Below are 24,017 nucleotides of genomic sequence, written 5' to 3' on the forward strand. Positions count from 1 at the left end.
AGAGCTGGTGAAGGTGAAAAGGGACTTTTTCTCTTTCATAAATAGTATATTAAACAATTTCCAAATTGTTTTATATAATATTTATGAAAGAGAAAAAGTGTATGTGCAAATCTCTCACCAGTAGTTTAATGATGAGCAAAAATTCCTATTCCAGTCCTCTTAGTTACAGCTTTTTTTTTTTTTTTTCCCACAAAGTGCTGAGTAATATACATTTGTCCTAAAGGGGGATCTTCAATTTCCCTTTCTAAGGGTCTGAACAGGTATGAGTAGGTTATTATAGAAGACGATGCTTCAAAACCTTCTTAGAGCACATGGAGATTGTATCAGACATGATGGAAGAATGAAATAGGTTTTATTCCACTTCAAATGGTCAGTAATTGAAAGGCTCATCCCCTTCTGATTAACATCTTTTTGCATTCCCTGTAGAACTGTTTTTGCAGGCACAACTTTCCTTGTATTACTTGTGCCTAACCATAAAGAAAATACAGCTTTGATTGGAACCTCTAGTCTTAGCCCACATGAAGAAGTACAGTTTTAGGGTAACATGAAGGCATCTATAAATTCCTTAAATATTTACCTATAAAAGAACATTCGGATCTGTTACCAAATACTATCAGTCAACAGTGAACTTGATTTCAAATTAAAACTTAAATTCACTGTGCTTATCAAATACACAATACATCAAATACAAATGCTTGACCAAAAAACGTACAGAACTTTCTAACATAGGGGCTTTATGATTTTCTGTTGCTTGATATACAAAAAACAAAAGGTATAATAATTACAATGTAAGCATTAAAAATTCAAACTCATGACACAAATATGATGGAATTTATCTCTCACCTTTCATACTTATCTCTTAGATATTCAAATCCAAGCCAGCTGTCAAAGGATTCATTTCTTAGTCAGCTGAGAATATAAGTTCCTTGAGAGATACAAACCCATTCAACTCAGAAAGTAATTTTAGGATGAAATGAATCTTCCTCTGGAGATGCTCATTTCCTCCTATACATTGCTATATATTTTTAGTAGAATTTCCCTTTATGCAAAGCAGTGTGCATATTATTCAAAATGCAGCCAAAAATGGATCATAAAATACGATGAAGACTCTTAAAAATCTGCTTTCCAAGAATTTTCCTTGTTAGTGCACTCATCTGTTAGAGCAGCCGGACTTCATGAAGTGCACGCTGTTTTGAAGCAGTGACTGTATAAATCTGCCCAGACCAGACCTTGATTTAATAGAGTACCGATCAACTCTGAAAATAGGAAGCTGGAACTATAAAGTTGTGAGATATCAAAAGTCAACCAATCAAAGGTAATCATGCTGGAAACTTATTTTTTAATGTAGAGGCTCAAATCTGGACTTAATCAACAAGAACAAGCTCTTCTGGCAAATGTTTACTATGAAAGATGTGTGCAACATGCCAGCTTTATTGCAGGTATAAAAGTAATTTCTACAGTTTAGCTTTATATTTCTATTATGGATGGAAAAATAGACACGAGTTAAACAAGAAATCATTAAATTACATAGTGAGAATTGCATAGTCCATTAACATGAGCAATATGACAAAATCCAGGTGGTAAGCAATAAATTTACTTCTGCAGTCAGCTTCATTTATAAAAATAGCATTTTTCTAGTACTGGGTAAATACCAGCAAAAGCACCTACATGCAAAGTGAAAATTTCATGTAACTGCACAGAAGCTCAAATAAGGATGTGCAATTGAGGGTGACAAATGTGCAAAATTCCCTATCAGAAGCCCGGGGCATGTAAAACGCTACTGATTTAAGAGTTCCGGCATGTGAATGTCAGAGGTCAAAGCAATGAGCTATTAAAGATACTTTCACTTCCTCAGAAATAAAGTGCTGTCTTGGGCTGGGAGGGGAAAGGTTAGAAAAGCTGTTTATCTGCCGCTCCATTCCCATTCTTCCTTCTGTCAGGAAATCCTACAAGCTCCTGCACCCCACGTAGGGTTAACCCTGGGTCACATCCAGCCCCCGAGTAAGTTCCCGGCTTTGATTAAAGTGCAAAGACCACATGGCCACAGGTTGCACTTTCTCAGCTGCAGGGTTTGGTAAAGCTCAGCTCAGCTCAGCCTCGGTGGGACAGAACAGCCCAGACTCCAGCACCTTACTGCTGAGGGAAGAGCGAAGCCGCAGCCATCGGTTTGCATAAATTACAGGGGTCATTAACAAAGATAAAATGTTACTTTGTCAGAGCTAAAGCTGGAATAAGAACTACAAATATATGCCCAGGACAGAGTGTTTAACCAGCGGGAAACCTACAGAGAGGGGAGAGACGTTGTCCCCTCCAAGGAGCCACAGGGCATGTTCAGGACAGCCCAAGAAGAGTGTAATAAGGAAAAAATCCACAAAGATGCCAGGAGACTGTGGAGACAGGGATACACTGTTGGGTTGTAGAAGTATGAGCAGAAAGAAACTGCCTGGAGCTGGAAGGGAAGCCAAGGCATTTGCTGAGATGCAGGAAACTACCGAACGGCTGCTGGATTAGGTGCAAAGCTGAAGGAAAACACCTGCTGCAGGCATACAGTGGGCAAGGGGAAGTCTGATTTTAGTACATTTCTATTAAAAACATAAATGTCTTATATGCATGAATATTTAGATATATATATATTTTTTATACACACATAAATATTTTTAATATGTGCTGTATCCCAGTCTGAATTTCATCCCTTTACAGAAGTTTTTAGCTCTAGTTAATGTAGTACCAGTACCTACCTTGAAACTTAAAAAGCCTTGTCATTGCTAAAAGGGCTCATTACAAAGAGGAGGTGTAGGAACTTGCAGCTCAAAGCTCTAGCTGATCCAAGGACTCACCAGATGTAAACATCAGTTATAATAGGCATTAGCATAATCTATATATGTTAGTTCCATTTAATGTCCATTCCCACACGTGCTGGTAATTTCACTCAAATCACAGAACTATTAAGATTGGAAAAAACCTCTGAGATGATCAATCCAACCATTAACCCAGCACTGTCAAGACCACCACTAAACCCTGTCCCTCAGTGCCACAGCTACATGTCTTTTAATGGCTATAACAAGAAAAACACATTCCTTATGAAGCCACAGGTGGCATGTCAGATTATACCTTTCTATACAAAGGTATAGTGATTTGTCAGATGGCAAATTCATGCCATGGTGTTAAATGCAATGACTTATTTCTTAAGAGGAGCTGTTGAACTTTAATAAAATATATAGAGGTCTAAATTTAGAGTTGTTTCTGACAGATGTGATTCACAACAACCTCATTTATATAACACTTTCACTGGCTTTCAATATATTAAAATATTCCATATTTTGGAAGTCTTTTTTGACAGAAATCAAAACATCTCATGGAAAGAATATTAAGACATAAATCCTAAGCAAATAATGCATTAACACAAATAATAGAACATAAATTAAAAAAAAAAAAAAAAAAAAAAAAGACAGCCTTGTGAAGAATAGTCAGTTCTTCTAACAACTTAAAGTTTCTTTAACCAAAAAAAACTCATCAGCTTACTTTCCAGGGATGGGTGGGATTGCATATCTGGTTCCACACATCACTGAGACCAGAGCATCACCCTCTGTTTCTGTGTTTTATTTATTCCTAAACCCTGGACTATCTGTTATTAGTCATTATATCACAAAAATATCATGTGGCTTGAAGGGATTTTAGAGTGCAGGCTATTTTGCCAGTTATGTTCTTACCAAATTTATCAGCTGAGTGTGGACAATGTCTTCCACCAGAATTGCAGTTTCGTGGAGTGGCCTGCGAGCATCTCCCAGGGAAAACCTGAAACATAGTGGTTTATTGCAAAGTTATGGAAATTAGTTAAAAAGAAAAGAAGTACTGGTCTCCTGAAAGATAAAAAAAAGAAAATACAAATAATAACAGTAAGGTTAATACACCTGTATGTACGGAAATGGATCACGCAGCCTGGAGCAAGGATTATAAACCAAAGTCATGTGATTAGTGGAACAAAAGAGCTGCAAGAACATACACTAAAGCATGTGTGGAGACAAACTGAAAGACTGAGGAAACAGACAAAAATCCAGTTTGTAGCAACATTTGTGTACACCCCTCATTAATAAACAGTACTGGTAAAGATGTAAGAATGGATGAGGAGGAGACTGACCTACCCACTTTTTTTGCCTCAGTCTTCACTGACAACCGCTCTTCACACACTCCTCTGGATGATCTTTAATGTCCTTTCCAACCCAACACATTCTATAATTCTATAATTCCATGAGAAAAGAGCAGGCAAAACTGCAATATGTGCACCACTAACTCTGCATTTGCAGCCCCCTTTGTTTAAAAAATTACCAAATAACTATTTGAAAAGGTAAAATACCAACAACTTTTTTATCCCCAGTCTAAATGCTGGTGCTAACAGGTGGAAGAAACAAATAATGGATAAACATTTTTTTACATAATAATGTATGTGAGGCTCCTAAAGTTTACACTGCAACATGAAATGGCAGGAGGTCACAAAGAAATTATAGTGTTCATATAATATCACAAACAAAAGGCAAGGTGAGGCCAGCAAGGAACATAAAATGAGGAATCGTGACAATGCCCTTTGCAAGGCAATTTTTCCTATTCCTACTTTTCTTATACTTCTTTTTCTGCTATTTCTTCCTCTCTAAGAAACGCCAGTCTTACATCATTCTAGAGAAAGACAACTCTTATGCTGTTTAGTTTTCCTCAGAACATTTCTGAGAATAAAACATTTTCTCTTCTCGTAAATTTGAGTTTTTAAAATACAAAAACTTGTACAGTAAAATATATTCATTGTAAATTAAATAGTACAGACCAACATTAAACTACAGATTCTTACAAAAAGAGTGAAAATTTATTTACAAGCAAGACTCAAATGTTTATAGGTGGCTGAATATATCAATTATTTCCTCATGAAAGTATTAGTCTACCTTGCAATACAGAAAACAGTATTTTATCTATAAACAACTAAAGAACTCTGTAATAGGGTTCTTTATCTAATAATGAAATTATTACCAGTGTTCTGCAAACAGCATTCCAATTCTAATAAATATCAGCCTGATATGTGTAAAAGCCCAGTAAGAGCTACTCAGGCAAAATCTGAGCATAATCCACTGTACAACACTGGTCATAGCATGAGGAAATTACACTCTGCATTTGCCCCTTATCATTTGTCTCTCTTATTGTGACTGTACATTTCTAAAATGAACAGAACTCAGATAATTTTTTCTCCATGATGCAGGGCTGCACATGTACATGGATTAGAATATCAGGCACTTCCTAGGACTATAAGGACAGCACAGCAATCTATCCAGAAACTATTAAATATATCATAAACTGCAAATACATGGACATAATACAGGAAATACAGATAAATAGAAATAGAAATATTTATTATCATAGTACATTGGAATATTAAACAGTATTTAAGCCCTCACAAATTCAAAAATAAAAGTGCTCATACAGGATAAAGTTAAAGTTTTTTTTCTTTTTTTTTAACAGTAAGATTTGTAAGTAAATGAAAATTACAATTAATAGTGGTTTTTAATCACACAGGGTATATAAAAGCAAACAGAAAAGTTATCATAAACATAATATACTGTTCATTCTTAACTGCTGGTCTTCTATTTTTTAAAGGTAATTATTCTTTCTTTTTAAGGCTTCAAATACAAAATAAATTAACTGTGCAAGACAGCAGTAAACACCTGGTGTCTAGCATGATCAGGTTAGACATACATTTTTCATGTTCACAGTTTTACTCAGCACCCCAAATGTACAAATTAAAGGGCTTGGGGTTTCTTTTCCAAAGACAAGAAAGTGCAAGAAGCAAAATCAATTTCTGAGGCAGGATGCTGCCTCTACATTGAGCTGCCCTCATCTGCATCCAGAAATCTCTCTCACAAGTAATTCACAGTTCCCCAGGAGGGGCAGAGGAATTGCAATTGTGACACAGCACATCAACCCAAAAAGAGACATAAAATATTTTTGGGTCCATTTTGATGGACCACTCAGAAAAAGGGGAAATGGCTTCAAACTGAAAGAGGATAGATTCAGAACAGGTACCAAGAGGAAATTCTTCCCTATGAGGGTGGTGAGGCCCTGCACAGGTTGCCCAGAGAAGCTGTGGATGCCCCATCCCTGGAAGTGTCTAAGGCCAGGTTGGACAGGGCTTGGAGCAACCTGGGATAGAGGAAGGTGTCCCTGCCCATGGCAGGGGCTTGGAACAAGATAATCTTTAACATCCTTTCCAACCCAAACCATCCTGTGATTCTGTGATAGACAGAGCTGATGCTGAGACATGAAGAAAGGTTCATGTCAACTGCACTTCCTCATTGTAACAGAAAATCAAGTTCCAGATGCACCTACTTTCTTCCTCCGTCACTTCCATGCTTTCTACCTTCCAAAGCTATTTCTATCTCAGTTTGCCTTCACTGTTTTCCCACGTAACTTCTGCCAGCTTCTTTCCCACACACAGAAAACTAGATACTGGCATGGTGGTTTCAGCAAAAAGTAAAAACCACCACACCCACCCACAGCCGCTTCCTTTTCCTTTGCAATGGATCCAGGATTTTCAGACACTAAAATAAAAGTAAAGCTTCTGTATTTGTTAATTGTATTTGTATAGCATTTGATATGTCTTTCTGCTACCAGAGGTAATAATGAGAAATGCACAAATAGCTTATTACTTTAACTCTTACATTTTTTTTCCTTCACTTTTGCATTGTACCTCTCCACAGCAGAATAAACACTAAATTACGAGTCAGATGCTCAGATTTTCCCAAGTGGCAGAATACAAAGTAGTTTAAGAACTAAAAGAAAACACTTTAAAAAAAAGACCCCCAAATTTGGTGCCCTTGTTTCTGGGAAGTGAAGCTGAACTTGATGCTTTAATATAAGTTATGAATTTCATTTCACATGTGCTTTGCTTTTATGGTTCATGAGAGTCTTTTAAAGAACCTTCCATTCACTAGACATATTAATAAGTCTTCCTATGAAACACATAAAATTCTGTTGAAAATAAAAAAAGAGTTGTTTCTCCACAGGTAAATACTGAAGAGGAAATATATCAAAATACAGCATTAGCAGGGCATCAAAGCAGTAAAGTATTATGGAAGACAGTCCTGGTAATAGAAGCATCAACCCATTAGACATGTCCTACAATAACAAAGGCTTCTTAGAAGATCCTATTTCAAAGGTTTGTCTGTTTTAAGGAAACATTTTTACAAGGGGGGGATCAACTTACCCAGATTTTCACAGGAGAATTAAAATAGTAGCATGAAGAAAGAAAAGACTGCTGCAGCTCTTTTATTGTTTACTTTTAGCTTCTATTTCTAATTTATTTAAGTTCCTGTAATGATGTTTCCAGGCTCTTCAAAAGGGTAAATGTCCAAGCCACTAAGTGCCTACATGAAGTATCATGGTACTGTGTGTAAACACACGCTCATACTTGGCACATGCTAAGGTCCGACTGCTGCTCATGGTGCAGGGACTGACATTTATAAGAGCTTCAAAATGGGCAGCTACAGAAATACAGATTTTTGCTATATTTTCAGGGGTTTAAGTGCCTGAGAAAGGTACTGGGGCAGGCAAGGCATAGGCCTAGTTCAAACACCCTGATGCAGAGCTCTCCAGGTGGCCAGACCACCAAGAGAGTAGACTGTGGAGACAGAGAGCTCCTGCAACCTCCCGTCCTCCACAGCCTCGAAAAGCTGCCCTGGCCAGAAAGGAACTATAACCAGGGTGGCTGGGAGTGCACTGTGCTAGAATAAACAGCTTCCCTCACTGGGGTTTCTACTGAGTTCACACCATAACAAGGCTGCCCCAACACATTCAGAATTTACCACCTCAAATAAACGTGATGAATCCAGCCTAGGGAAAGTATAAAAGCAGCCAGGTAGTCTGGTGGGAAATATGCGCTGCTTTTTTTTTTTTTTCCCCTCTTCTAAAAATCCCTAACAACTCTTCTTTTCTCTTTCTACATACAGGATGAGCGTGTGCCAGGTGGGAAGAAGGCCAATGGCCCCTGGCTCTGTCAGCAGTAGTGTGGCCAGCAAGTCCAGAGCAGAGATTGCCCCTGCGCTGGACACGGGTGAGGCCACACCTCCAGCGCTGTGTCCAGTTTTGGGCCCCTCAAAAAAGAAATACCTTGAGGGGCTAGAACATGTCCAGAGAGGGATAATGGAGCTGGGGAAGGGTCTTGAGGGGCCTCAGCCTGGAGAAAAAGAGGCTCAGGGGGGACCTTCTCAGCCTCTACAACGCCCTGACAGGAGGGTGCAGACAGGTGAGGGTCAGTCTGTTCTCCCAGGCAACAAGGGACAGGATGTAAAGAAATGCCTCAGTTTGTGTCAGGGAAGGTTTAGATAGGCTATTAGAATAATTTTCTTCACAGAAAGGTTGGTCAAGCACTGGAACAGACTGGTGGAGGCAGTGGTGGAGTCATCAGACCTAGAGAGATTTAAAACATTTGTAAAAGTGGTTTTGAGTGATATGGTTTAGTGACTGACCTGGCAGAGCCGGGTTAATTTTTGGACTCAGTGCTGGAGGGTTTTTTCCAAGCTGAGTAAATCCATGATTCCATAATCCAAACTGCCATAGGGCAAGCAAATACTTCTGTCCTCAACACAGAGGTATTTACTTGCTCCTGCCTACAACCAGACTGGGACTGTGGATCACAGGGATCCATGTGCCTGCCATGCCACGGTGACCTGAGAGGGTGCACACTGTGCCTATGGGAGCGCAGCCCACGACCTGGATGAGAGGTTTGGGATCCACGTAACAATCTGGACATAAATCTGGGCTGCATATTGGAAAGACCAGAGGGTTTATGAGTTGGCTACTGGAGGGACCAAGAGGTCCACAGCAGCTTCTGGGGAGGCTGTGGAGTTTGTTTGTGAGACCCACTTGCTTTGTGTGTCTCTGCAGGTGAGGACTGAGCTCTCCAGAACAATGACCAAGCTTGAGACTATTGGATTTAGCAATGACCAAGGTGTGAGTGTTCATCACGTACAGAACCAGCTGATTCACTGTTATCAAAACTAAAACCAGGCAAGGATCCCATAAAATCACATAGAACAAATCAGCTACCATATATATTTGAACTGGGTAATGTGTGGGCTCACATCTCCTCAGCATTTTAAGAACACACAGCAAATTTCTCTTCTGCCAGTTGTTTGGTGGGAATGCACTTGGAATATGCAGCATATTAATTCTCACAGACATTTCCGTATTATAAGGAAGTGTTTTCTGAAATATATGAAATATTGGAAACCTGACAGCCAGTTCATGACAAAGAAAATCAGTTTTACAGTACTGGGCACAAAAACATTCAGAAAACTTTCAGCAATTTGCACACCTGAAGGATAAGCACTGCAAATGACTGTAAAACATTAAAAAGAAGCTTTGGAAAATCAGCAATACAGTATCTTGAACTAATTCATTTTCATACCAGAGGATACTAACTGAGAAGACAAAGATAAAAATAGATGACAGAAAATTAGGAGACTCCTCTGATGAGAATGAGAATAAGCCTGTCATTGCAACAGACAACCCAGAGAAAATAGCATAAGGATAGTACCTTTTTCAAAGTCTCAAAAGCTAAAGATAATTCCTGTCTCTGCCTTTTTTGCTGTGGATGCTTCCAAACAAATTAGGCAGAAGTAAAGACTGAAAGGAAAGAGATGACTGGCGCCAAACCAGAAAATTGATCAGACACACACAGGAGGACACACTGTACGGAGAGTGGAAGAGGAAAGAACAAAATCCAGGAGGAAGAAACTTCCCTGAGTAAAAGGATGATTCCAATAGGGAGAAAAGAGATAAATAATGAAGTCTGCACTACCTGAAAAAGCACTGGAATTTATATTGCTATTTATGTTTGTCAGCTCATCAGGTAACTTCTACCAAAGTCCTTTTAGAAAGAAAAGGTAATAATTCCATCAGAGTTCATAGCTAATATATTTATCTGCTTGGATTAATGAAATCAAATATGGAGAGGCTTCACACAACATGCTGAGCATGGTTCTTTACCAGGATTTAGTGCAAGTATGATATGTAGAGTCAAGCATCTCACTACCCTGATGATGTGAAGAGCAGTAACTCCCCACTTTCCTTCTTCTACAAAGACTAGAGATACTACAGGAAGTTACAAAAACTAATTACCACCTATTTATGCAGCAAATGGAGACATTCTACTGTCTTATTTAAATCCTATAATATTAATTAAAATAATTTGATTATTAAATTATTGAATATTTACTACAAGAAACTCAGCTAAAGGAAAACACTTTTCCTCAAGTGTGTATGGCAATGAGAAAGGCAAGTACAGGAAGAACCTGAAATGGCAGATACAAAATGGGGCTTTTTCACTCTAAAATTAAGCTGCGATGATGTCTGCAAATATTGGAAAAGTATAAACAACAAGAAGAGAAACATTACATAATACCATTTAATTATTCAAAAGTACATAATGACATGTACAGGGATAAAATTTAGAACAGGAGAGAACAAATTAGAAAGAAAACATCAGAAAACAAGAATTAAAACCCTCTCTAAACATCACAGAAGGAAGAGAATCTTCACTGCAGGAGACATAAAAAACTAAGTTTAGCCAAGAACTGGGGAGGGGTCCTGTAATGCTAAAAAAGTACACAAAGGAAATCTTGATTATGTGAATTAAAATAATTTAGAAAGAGATATAACCCCATTTCTATATGACACATCACTTGCAACTCTATGCTTGGAGTCTAAAACAAACTTCACTGATGCTTATAATAATTAAAATTCTGAAACCAATAAAAGACTTAATGATGAATAATTATTTTGAGCATATTGAAAACTTTATAATGCTTTCTTAATGGTTACCCACAGATAGTTCTTGATAACCAGTGTGGAAAGCACCATTCAAACAAATCATTTTTCCCCTGAGTTAAGACCTAAACAAGCCAAGACCTTTGTTAGCACAACTTTGTTTACCTGAAAATGAAAGTAGTTTGTTGACACCCTGAATTTTTAAATGGTGAGGTCTGCCAGGCAGTAGGATTAACAATGCCTAACATCCTGCCAAATGAAAAGTCCAATTCTTCTCACAAAAAGACAAACCCTGCCCTCAGTGACGCCACCATAAATCAAGAATAACACAAAATCCTCAGAGATAAATTTCAGAGATGCTTAAGTCTCCCAGCTCTATGGGAGGTCATTTTGTTTTGACTCAACAAAGTTTTTTAAACATGAACCTTCTGAATCATATTCTTAGGCTGATTTTGAATGCTTAAATAACTTGCAGAAACAAAATAATATCCTACATTTTCCCTTCAGAAAGGGCAACTTTTGTTCACGTTCCCTTACATACACTATAAAGTAGGCAGTAAGGAATGTCTATCCAATTTTTTCCTTAATAAGCTCATCTTCATGACTGCAAAATCACAGTCTTGCAGGCCAGAAGAGGGGGAAAAAGGGGGGGAAAGAAGATACCACTTTATCACTTCTACTCCATGAATCACAGGCCAGCTGATGTGTGGAGTCACCCAGTACAATTCCCCCACTCAAATAATTTCCTCAGGGCTGCATCCACTCGAGCTTTGACCTTCTCCCATGATGGATGCTCCACAACCTCTCTGCACAAGGTTCTCAGATGCTTGGCCACCCTCACAGTAAAAAACTCTTTTCTTTATTTTTAACTGGAATCTCCCGTATTTCAATCTGTGCTCAGTGGCTCCTGTCCAGTCATTGGCCACCGCTGAAGTAAACCTGGCTTTGTCTGCTTTATTCCCTCCCAACAGGTATTTATAGACATTGATAAGATTTCCCTGATCCTCTTCTCCAGGATGAATTGGCCCAGCTCTCTCAAGCCTCTCTTACATGAGATGCTCCAGTCCCTTAAGCCTCTGAGTGGCTCCTCACTGGATTTGTTCCAGTAGTTCCATGTCTCTCTTGCACTGGGAAGCCCAGCAGTGGCCTCAGAGATCCAGATGTGTCTGTGCAGTGCAGAGGGGAAGGATCACATCCCTCACCTGCCTCATGCAGCCCAAGGTGCTGCCCAGAAGCACACTGCAGCCACCTGTCCACCTTCAGTGCTGCCTCTATCCTGTTCAGGTGCCAGGGGTTATTCTCTCTTGGGGCATTACTTAGAATTCCCCTTTATGGCACTTCATGAGGTTCCTGTTGGCACATTCCTCCATTCTGGTGAGAATGACAGCACCATGACAGGGTCCATCAGCCACTCCTAGTTTTTTATCCTCATCAAACTGCTGTGGGTGCACTCGTGTCCCATCACCCAGGTCAATAATGAAGACATTACACAATGCTGAGCCCAGGATCAAGCCTTGGGATCATCAGAAGCAACAGCCCTCCAGAGGGACTTTACACCACTAGTACCACCCCTATGAACACAGCCCTCTGTCCATCCCTTTATCTATTTCATCACCTGCACAAGAGGATGTTACAGGAGAGGGACAAAAGCCTTGCTCATGTAAAGGCGAACAGCACTCCCTGCCCATCCCTCATGCACTGCACTGTTATTTCATTGTAGAAGGCTGTTGTGCTGTTCACAGACGATTTCCACTTCATAAATCTGACAGTTCTAAATCACTTTGGAATCCTTAACAGGCTCAGAAATGATTTCTAGGATGACCTACCCAGGGGTCAATGTGAGGGTGACTGGTCTGTCGTTTCCCAGATCCTCCTTCTTATTCATTCTGGGGACAGAAATAGAATTTTCTTCCTTCCACACCTCAGGAATGAACTTCTCCCAGCTGCTGTGACTTCTCTTCACAAGCAATATGGTACATAAAATCAAAGTAGAATCCTGTATATTATGTCATTGGAAAAGCAAATATGTAAATTAAAGTCTGATTTCAATCAGAAAGTGCAGAAATATTATCTGTACTTAAACTTTTATGACTACTGTTAAGACATGAAAAATGATTTTGTGTATATAAAAGCACAACTTAGCAGATACATTTGAGTAAAAGGTTTTTTAAGTACTTTTTCCTTCCCCATGGTCAATATGCAAAATGTTGCCAATTTTGATGCAAGATGCCACAGAGGTCTACTTTCAACAGACTATTTATAGGTAACGACGTTTCAGAGTGAACATGGATAAATTCCATCTAAACCTAATTTTCTAAGTTTTGCTAAGAGCTCTGCAGAATAATCTTTCTACATATGGTCTTCACTGAACTAACTTGGTTACTCTTTGTAAACGGTGGGATATACAATATCCACTGACTGAGGAGTGTGATTTTGTAAAATAAATAAATGCTTGAATTTGGACAATCACATCATGTAGGTGTTTTTAGAAGTCCTGTTATTAATGAAAAATAATAGACTTCAGCCTCTGTGGATTTTTTTTTCCTCTTATATTATAGTAAATACTTTCTAACTGCTGAAAATCTGCAGATTTATCCCAATACAAAACTGTGGCAAGACCCCTTTTCAGTGCCATTGTGTATGCATCAAAATACACCAAATTCTAACAGTTAAGTGTCTTAAATTAATTTTACAAATCCTTGACTGGCCAGAGAAAAAGATATAATTTATTCCAGTTGTATAACATAGTATGTTCCATTTGCTCACTCACAAAGGGTTTCAGATTTTCAGGAAACAAATGAGACAACTGTCTTTCTCAACCATGCAGACTGGACTATGATCAGTCACTTCTGCCCTAGGAAGAAATTCATCTCAACAAAAGACCCAAACTCAACTGGAATTTAACAAATCCAAGGGAGATGAATTCTCAGCCTGCTCTCAAGAGGACAGGGCAAAAAAGTGATGAGGAGAGCAAGAAGACAAAACATAATTTCACTGTATATATATATTATAAGTGTTAACCAAATGTGGAAACCCCTTGCTATTTTAAATCTAGATTAAAACCACAAGACAATTTAAACTAATCCACAAGATACAAAACATAAATGAGGATGAATGTTTCATGCTAATTTTTAGAGAAATAATATTATTCTCTTTTATATTCTCCAAAACATCAAGGCCATTTTTCATTGTTTTAAAAATTCATGTCATGATTTTATGAATGAGATGTGTGGGTGTTGAATTATGATAATTATATCCAATTATCAAACAACACACTTCCTTATCAGATAGTAATATATTTTATAACATCAGTTTTCATATTTTACTACCCTTCCTGAAGTCAGTGCCTGGAGAAAGGAAGCAACTTGTCCACTGTGGTCGGTGTCAGAAAAAACAAGTTTTCCCCCTGGACCTCCCATTGCCGGGGGGCAACAAGTGCTCTACTGACAAATCAGGCTTTGCAAATTAGAGGTTTTTTTAATAGTAAATTAGCAAATTAAATTTAATTTTAATAGTAAAACAAAATGTTATGAAAAGTCCACCCATGTATGTAAGGAGCCTGTATTTTCATTATTCACCTTTACAGTATCTGTGTGAGAGAATTATTACAGTACTCAGTGTAATAGTGAGGAGAAATAGAGAAAAGTGTCAAAAAACATAACCTGTCTCAAAAATACGGAAATGTTTGAGACCAAAAGAGGTTTAAAAACATCAGCATTTCTCATGAACACTGTAAAGCCCAACAATTATATTAACAGTCACAGTATTCTACATTTACATTTTAAAAATCTATAAATAACAAAACCACTTTAAAATACTTAATACAACTTCTGGATCAAAAGTATTCAGAGATCCTAGTTTGGAAATCTGTGCTCTAAATTACAGATAACAAGATTGGGGCAGAGCCTTCTACAGCTCTGAAGCACCACAATCCCCCAGTTATCAAAAACCAAACCCACTCTGAGCTGTTACAGGGGTTACTCTGTGTTACAAGTGAACCTGTGGCTCAGAAACAGAAACTATTTCCCTACTAGGTACAGGTAAAACTCATCCACTAAGAAGAAAATAAACACAATAATTAAAATATAGAATAATTCCTTCATATAATTGTGTTTCATTTAGGTTTAACTTCAGGAATTTAGGTTTAACTTCAGTAAGTACTGAACAAACCAATATTCTTACCTTTCTGAGAGTAAAATTCTACCATAAGATAAATCAATTTTACTGGATAGGACAATGCTTTAAGAACGTATTTTATTTCAGAAATCGAACTATGCAACCTTCTCCCTAGAGTAAGAAACTGGAAGTTCTTGATAAAATCTTTTCTGGAAAGTCAGGGCAATTTCATATCAATGGTGTGCTCTTTTTCCTGCTTTCAAATGGATTACTTAGATGTTTTAAAATGTTATAACCCACAATAATCTGTTCCAGGCACCAATGAAAAGGAAGAAAAAAATTACAGAAGTCAAGATGTCGCCTGGAAGCACTTTATGGCAAACATTATAAAGATAACACAGAGCAGAGAAGCTCTGGTTCAATCCATTATAAATACCCCATTCTTCTTAAAATCACAAAAATGTATTTATAGTAAAGAACTCTTACAGGCTTTTTCCTCCAAAGACTTCATTTAAGCACAATTTGGCAGAATTTTTGGAACAAGAAAAGAAGAGATTTATAAAATATTGATGTTTTACAGTCACCCTAGTCCTGATCTACTTGCTACAAAAACAAATGCAAGGACTTTGGGAGACGACCACATCCATGTCTAATTACACTTTAGTTTTTTATTTTGTCCAAAATGAGCCATCTAGCAGCTAGACTGAGAAGACACAGAATTATCACTTAGACAACTAATGTCTCATTAAAAACTTTACTGGCACAATATATTTTTTAAATAAATACATGTGATATTTACAAAAAAAAACCCAAGAAAAACAAGAAAACCCACCACCCACCAAACAAACAAACAAACAAACAAACTCAAAATACAAACCCAAATGATACTCCTGTACACACAATGTACAGATCAACCTTTTTCCCCCCTATGTCCAAAGGAAAGTGCAAATGTTTGTCCTCTCTGCTCTCACCCGAGGTTCCCCCATGGCTGCAAGAAAGGGACAGACACAACAGGCTGCACTGACTGCTCTATTTCGCACTAAAATTATTAAATAATCACTTTGAGAGCAGGGATGAATAAAACGAAATAAGAAGCATCTTTCTTGAGCTTCTCAAAATAAATTCTTTTTTTCAATGAAAAATGGCTCGGTGGAAAGCAGGAAGGGGAAGATGCCAATATATGGGCTTTAGAAAGATTTTTGGGTAAGCAAATTAGGACTGAAGCGAGAGCACTTCACAAGCTTCACAAAAAAATCTCATGCTCAAATATATGAAAAGTATTTTGTTTACAAAGTAAAGAAGCAGACCTGAAAGTATAAAATATTAACTGTTTAATAATAATACAACTTAATACATTTAATTTAATACAAATACACTTTAATAATAATACATAATGCTAAAAATAAGGATGTGAAGTTATAGTCCCAGTTTGACATGAGTCAAGAATAAAATACAAGAAAGGGGAACAAGTAGGACTCAAAGGAAGGTTCCAGGGAGGAAAGTCACAGTTAACTATTTCACTTTATTGATAGTAGTTTAAAAGGGGTCCATATAAAGCATGAGCTGGCATCCATTTAAATTTGCCTTTTAAATAATACTGTTTTCTGAGCTTCCTCAACTAGAAAGACAAACATGAGGTGTGCTCATTCAGGTGAAACATGCACAACTTGGTGTTTATTGACAAGCATTTATATTTAAATAACTGAAAATCTGGAGAGAATTTACTATAACATTACAGGCATATTGAATTAATATTAATACACCAATTATTAATTTAAGAATTTCAGGCTGCTGAAATAGTGGCAAAATCAGCAATCAAATATAGGCATTTAAAAGGTTGGGGCTTTTTGTTTGGATTTTTTTCTTGGTTTTTTAATATACAGCTCATCCAGCATTATGCCCTGTACATGAGTTAAAATAAATCATTAGCACGGATAGTGTATTTTGCTTTCTTATCTGTAGCTGCAAAACACAATGTGAAATGATAACAGGTAAAATCCTAAATCCCTTATTTATAAAAACAGACAAATCATGCTAAAAAAGTTAAAAAAAAAACCATACCACAGTCCAAAAGTCATTCCAAGTAACACTTTTAACTATATATTGCATGTTTCTACGACTGCAGAAGACAAAATTCTTGAAAATATTAAATACAGCACCCTAAACAAAACCCACAGATGCTCAGTATCAAGCAGATTTTACAAAGAACCAAATTTCCAAAACAAGAGTTAATCTCTATGGACAAAAGTGAGGAGTTGCAATCCTCAAGGGAATGACATTCAGTATCTCATCTCCCACTTCCTCTTCTTCCTTAGGAGCCAAGGAAGCGTGACTGAATTGAGGGAAGGAACAAATTCTCCAAGAGAACCTGTGGTTTCACTGAATATACTGAAAGATATACTGAAGATACTACAGAGGCAAAAGCAAATCTTTGGTATCAGAACAATCTGTTACAGGAGAGTAATGTCTCCATCCTGCAGTTATTGAGCAGGATTTCACTTCTCTCCTTTCACTTTCAGAGAGGAAAGAGCACAAGCTACATTCTGGGGTATCCCAAGTGCCACTAAGGAGGCAGCCACAAAACACTGAGCTATTCCTGGTATTTTTCCTCTTTAAAACACCCTGACTGTGCTTCTATATCAAGGCACAGTCATTGCTTCTTAGAGCTGCAGCTTGGCATCTCTCACGAGCCCAGCAATGGTGCTCGTGGTCGGGATCTGTGTGGTCCAGGGAATCTCTGCTTCCTCGGAAATGTGGCATCAAACAGAGTTTATTTAGAGCCCAAGTCTCTCGGGCACACTATGTAAGTTTATTGTTTATCCCTTGCTGGGGAAGTCTTCTGAGGTCAAGGCAAGAAGCGGGAGGTGATACTTGATATGAATGTTCCAGCCCACGTTATGTGGTCCATGGCTGCAGCAGCCCCATGAGCACTTTGAAGGTGGTCTGGGGAGATCTGGCCAGTGGAAGGTGCTGGCTTTCCCTGTTTCCAGCTGCTATATCATATTTGATGTATTTTTAGCCTAACTTAATATTTTCCTAATATTCCTTTTCCATGTAAGCAATTAGTGTGGTTACCAGGGATGGCAGCAGAAGTGGTATTTGGCTGCCAGGGGGACAAGAGGTGGTCCTTCAGCTGGGCACAGGAGAAGCACAAAGTCCTTCTTAGGAGGTGGGGGAAACTCACCCAACAGCCATGGTCTTAACACCTCCATTTCTCCATTCACTGAAGTGAACAATTTAATTGTTCTTTTTTCAGAAAATTCTGCTGACACATTAAATAATATCACTGAGGAGGAAGGAACAAACCAACAAGTTGCGCTTTTTAGCCTTACAAAAGAGACAAACAAGGTATAAATGGGTTTTAAAAATATGTAGCATTTCTGACCTTGAGTTTTGTAATTCATACATTTATTTAAAATCTTAGCACCTGGAGGTTAAGTACAAATTTCTGTAGTTAAGTCACCAATGTAAAAAGCAGAAAAATGTCTTCCAAAATAGATTTGGCCATGACCTAGCAGAATTGTTCTATTTTAATGTTTACTTTTGAAAAGAATGAAGCTTCTAGTATTTAAATAAATTACCCTGTTAGCCTCCACTGCCTTAATCCATATCAGTTGGAGACAATTTAAATAATACTATACAAAAATATTAAATGGTGAACCTTTGCTGAAAAAAGAAGGCTCATTTTATACTTTTAAAATTTTCATTCTTATTTAATTATCTATGAAACTACACTGACTTCAATTTGCTCATGAAGGTCCAGCTGCGAGCAGTCAGTCCCTAACCATGCAAGCACAGTTTACATTACCTTTAAGGAAAAAAAAAACTTCAAATATTGAGAAGTTACAAACTGAAGTTATTCAACTTCTGAATTCTGCTAAGCAACAACGATGCTCATTAATGAGTGACTCTTATTTAGGAAAACAGTCCCTGGAGACAGGGATTTTATGTATTAAAAGGTGTCCTTGCATCCCTTTGAAATGCAGCAGAGCTCAGGCTCCTTACATCTCTTGCTTCCTCCAAGTAAAATGAGTATTTTTTTACAATTCTCGAGAGCCTTTGCCTGATGCCTGGAAAACACCAAATCCCTTATTGGCTGTAGATGTCTGCAAGATTTCGGCAGAGCACTCTCTCTGAATCTCTTTTCAATACTTTGCAACTGAGGGCCTTCCTAAACCTCAGCTTAAGAAGGATTTATGGAGACTAAATTTGCTCATCAGTGGCTGACAGAATAAAACACAAAATTGCATGAAACTGAATGGAAAATCACTTCCATGTATGAGGCTTTTCCTCCCTTCTCTTCCCCAGAAGCTTAATCATCATCTAGTGGTTGCTGTTCTTCCATCACTTTGACAGGGAGCAGACCATAATGCTTAAGAATTAAGCAACAAAAATAATAAGGTGGCGTGTTTTTTCTTTCTTTTCAAAATAACCCCACTGACTTGTATATGAATATCCTGACTGGCAAGAACTTTTTCTGGCATTTGTCCAGACAGTTAAAGGAAAGTAAGGAAAGTAAGGAATGTAAGTATGATTTTAGAAGTACATGAAGATTTCTTTCTCTTTTTCCCTCTCTCCTTCCCCATAAAGGAATTATCTACTAAGGTAGGTATGGAATAACACCAGTCTTGAAACGTCAGCCCATTAAGACAGAAGGAAATGCAAACTGCTTGGAAAGCTGTTTTCAGGGACATACTGTGTGACCATGAGCCTGCTTTGTATGTTCAGGAAATTCTCATGAGTTTTCTTAATGAAAAAAAAATTACCAAAAAAAGATTTGCTGTAAATATCTCACAAGCCATGACAAAGTACCTTATAAAATATAACTATTCATAAACAGTCTAGTCTCTGGAACTAAAAAACACTGACACTTTCTATTAAAAGGTGCTTAGTCACGGTTCACTAAATATTTACAACGAATCATTTATTCTGTAATTTCATTGACTTTACTGTTGTTAGTAGAAGTCAAGAAAACTTCCTGCATGAGTGTGAATGGCTTGTGTATGTAAACCACAGCTCCCAAAATCCTTTTTATGGAAGCAGAAAGATCTCCACATTATATAAGTAGGTCCTCCTCTTCTGTAGAAAACTATCTGCTTAAACTTCCATTGAATGCAAGTATTTAAATGAACTGGAACCAGAAGGCATAAGAGTAAATGAATATCATATCTTACAGGATAAAAGGGAAAATAAAAAGATACAGTTCCCCAAGTTCTCCAGCTCATGATTTCTATCAGTAAGTTTTCCAGGCAAATCCTGGCATCCTTTCTCTTTTTCTCTAAACCCAGCCAAGGAAAGAGAAGCTCAAGCAAGGAGAGGGTGAAGGAAAAGCGCATTATGCAGCATTACAGAGCTCATGTTATCACAAAGCAGTGTCAAGATTTGAGCTATTGGTATTGCAGACACTTCACCAAATGACAACAGGAGGTTTTCTGCTCCTGTTTGGGTGGAGATGGAATGGGAGATTTAGTGGTTTTTTTCTAGGAGCCTGATGGAGCTGCTGATCAAGCAACGGAATCTCAGAAGGCTTTGCAGTGAAATGGGATGCTCAAAAAAATACACAGGTATCTGCCAAAAACTGCAGGCTTTAACACTATCAGAAACAGACAACCTCCCACACTCTGCACTGACAAAACCATGACTTATTTATGCGTTTGTCAAAGACAGAAGATTGTAAAATGCCATGGTTTATCTTTATGGTGGAGGCTTACACTGAAGCTGCCTAATAGAGTTATGTGAACACATACACCTGAATGGAGCCTCCTTATCAAGGAGTTACTTCTCTTAAACCTCAAACCTTGGTTTGATATTATAAATTTGTATGATAATAGCAAGATTGCTGTTCTCCTCTTGCTGACACCAGCAAGAGGAGAACATAAAAGAGCAGAATCACAAAATCATTTAGGTTGGAAAGATTGAGTCCAACCATTAACCCAACACTGCCAAGCCCACCACTAAACCATGTCCTCAAGTGCCACATCTACAGATCTACATATCTTTTAAATCCCCCAGGGATGGTGATTCCATAATTTCCATGGGCAGCCTGTTGCAATGCTTGCCAACTGCTTCTCAGAAGAAATTTTTCCTACAATCTAAACCTCCCCCAACATAAGTTGAGGTAGTTTCTTCTTGTTCTATCACTTATCACTCTTGTTCTATCACATGGGAGAAGAGGTCACCTTCCACCTGGCTCCAACCTCCTTTCACGGGGAGTTGTAGGCAGCAAGAAGCTCTTTAAGGCTCCTTTTCTCCAGGCTGAGTCCCCTTCCCAGCTCCCTCGGCTGCTCCTCATCAGACCTGAGCTCCAGACCCTTCCCCAGCTCCGTTCCCTTCCCTGGACACGCTCCAGCCCCTCAGTGTCTGTCTCATCCTGAGGGGCCCAGCACTGAATCCAGGATTTGAGGTGTGACCCCAGCAGTGCCCAGCACAGGGGACAGTCACTGCCCTGTCCTGCTGCCACACCATGGCTGGTACAGCCCAGCTGCCTTTGGCCTTCTTGGCCACCAACCACACCAGGGTCATGTTCAGCCGCTGTCCAGAGCACCCCCAGGTCCTTTTCCACTGGGCACTTTCCAGCCACTCTTCCCCCAGCCTGCAGCACTGCGAGGGGTTGTTGTGACCCAAGTGCAGGACACGACACTTGGCCTTGTTGAACCTCACAGAACTGGCCTCAGCCTGTAGATCCAGCTGGTCCAGATCCCTCTGTAGACTCTTCCTGCCCTTCAGCAGATCAACAGTCCCATACAACTTCAGCTGTCTGCAAACTTGCTAGCTGTGCACTTGATCTCCTTGTCCAGATTATTGACAATATTGAAACTGATAATATTGAAAAAAAAAAAAACCTGCAAAAAAAAAGAATTTGTGGCCTTCATACTTATCCTTCCTCTTTTTATGGTTACATGGGTAAGACAGAAAGACCAGGAAAAATCAGGAACACGTCTAGATAACACGCTAACCTCCAGCTGGTAAAGGGAGAAGTTTCCCATAAAGTACATGAACCCATACTCACAGGTGGCATTTTTCGAACTCTGCTTCATAAAGACTTAGACATACTTGACCACAAAGGTTAAGCAGATGAACAGCCCACCACTGCTTCTCTGTTACTCAATTCCACTGACTATCTCACAGTTAAAAATATGCTTTGGTTTTAATATTAATTTACCTTGCTTCAGTTTTCAGTCAGTATCTATCCTACTTGTGGCAGACTGTGTGCCTCATCAAGAGGTTCAGCCAATGCAGCCACTGGAATCCTGACAGCAACTCAGTTAACCAATATGGGTAGGGTCAATACCACAGCTAAATGACCAGATCTTTGGGCTGCACAAACTCCAAAAGGATTATAGACCTCTACAGTATGAGAACTGGACTCTGATTTTGAACTCTTTTTCTGTGAGATTACAGACCTGAACCTTCCATGCTAGTGGTGGCCAAGCACCTTCTGACATTCTATTTCATAAAACACACAGTGAGAGAATAAAAAGAAATTATGTATGATTTGGAATCATTCCAGCTACTGTTTTCACAATACCCCTCTATTCCCAGAAGCCAGACAGGAGAATTTAGATTAAAACACAGACAGTTCACACGAGTCCACCCATCAAACGATCAAGATCTGCTACTGCCCCTACCATTACTTTTGATTCAAAACAAATCTCATGTAATTAGTCTGTTACTTATACTTTAAGCTACTACACTCAACAAAAACTAACAACATTTATTCTTTACTGTCCTTACATATGATTTTAATTCTGAATTTCTTTGTATAATAGAACAAGCAGGGGCACTTTTGCTTGGGAAAACACCATGTAGGAAATATGGTTATATGACTTCAGATGGCTTTTCACCAACTAAAAAACCACAAGAGAACTGATGGTGAGATTGATTAATGTGCAAGCACAATTAATATACAATGACATCCCTGTATTTCCATCACATTCTTATATTCCAATTAAAGGAACAGCCACACAGGTAAGACAGAAAACCCAAAGGAAAGATTGGCATGGATTAGCATGTTGAATGTGGGGAACTCTGAAATTTCAGTTCAATAAAAGAATGTTTTGAATCACCAATTAAAGCTCTCATATATAAGGTTTTTTAAAAAATCACTACAGATTATGATTTTGCAAACAATGAAGCTTATTATACTGGCTTTTAGCTAGCATAGCAATAGTTGTAAAAAATTTTTCTCTACTTCCTATTTCTTTCAAACTCAGTTGTCATATATTTTAAGTTCCCTTTCCTATTGTGTCAGCTCTCTTAACATTGAAGGTACCCCTTTAAATCAGTCACTTCTGATACTATTCTCACAGCTTGCAATCTAAGATGGATGAGCTTCTACAACTCAAAAAATACACTCAGTTTGAAAATACATTGACTCACATCTTCAAGAATATGACCTCCACTACAACTTCAATCCATGCATATATAAATCCAGCAATATTAAAATACGTATTAACTTGCTGTAGTCATACTTGAGTGTGAGATGTTTGTATACAACTTGGAAAAACTGGAATAGCAGCAATAATGTAGATTCAAAAATGCAGAATTACAGAAACCACCATTAAACATTGCCAAAAATATACTTTACTAAAATGAATACAGGAGAGGAGAAAAAACTGTCTCAATTATTGAAGTTGTGCAATTACTGTTCTGGTTACTCATGCTTATCAGGAACAAGGCAGGCATGGGCTCCAAATATCACACAGACCTTTACAACAGGCAAAATCAAATCAGGTTAGATGAGGATACAAAGGGGACTGTTTTAGCTCCTCTCTTGACTTGGTTTTCATCCAGCTGGTACACTCCAAAGGCCTTTAATCTGTAACTACCTGTCTCATTAGCATCTCTACAGAGATCCAGGGTGTTTAGAATATCTGGGAGGCTTTCATGTGCTATGAGTTGAAAAGCTCGATATGAGAAACCAACAAGCCCTAACAAAGTAAGCCTTGGCACAAAATACTGTATCATTTTGAGTTTATAACATATAAGCACCTTGCTCCCATGCCTGGCACTGCAAAACATTGTAAAAAAAACATCCCAACTTGCTGACCAAAGCCATAAAGAACAGATACTCAATACAGAGTGTAAATGCCTAT

The 24,017-nt window shown here is 38.3% G+C and overlaps 1 protein-coding gene across 6 annotated transcripts in view; it reads right to left on the reverse strand.

Annotated features, from left to right (window-relative positions):
• SUPT3H (SPT3 homolog, SAGA and STAGA complex component) overlaps positions 1 to 24,017 on the reverse strand; it is a 254,259-nt gene that overhangs the window by 124,520 nt on the left and 105,722 nt on the right. For 5 of the 6 annotated variants that reach the window (XM_072926286.1, XM_030269924.4, XM_030269921.4 and 2 more), the window contains exon 3: positions 3,711 to 3,795. The exons of the other annotated variant lie outside the window; for it this stretch is intronic. In XM_072926286.1, coding sequence (XP_072782387.1) covers positions 3,711 to 3,795 — 85 coding nt within the window. The remainder of the gene's footprint in view (positions 1 to 3,710; positions 3,796 to 24,017) is intronic. 6 annotated transcript variants of the gene reach the window in all.

The sequence above is a fragment of the Taeniopygia guttata genome, chromosome 3 (assembly GCF_048771995.1).
Source record: "Taeniopygia guttata chromosome 3, bTaeGut7.mat, whole genome shotgun sequence".
Classification (NCBI taxonomy): domain Eukaryota; kingdom Metazoa; phylum Chordata; class Aves; order Passeriformes; family Estrildidae; genus Taeniopygia; species Taeniopygia guttata.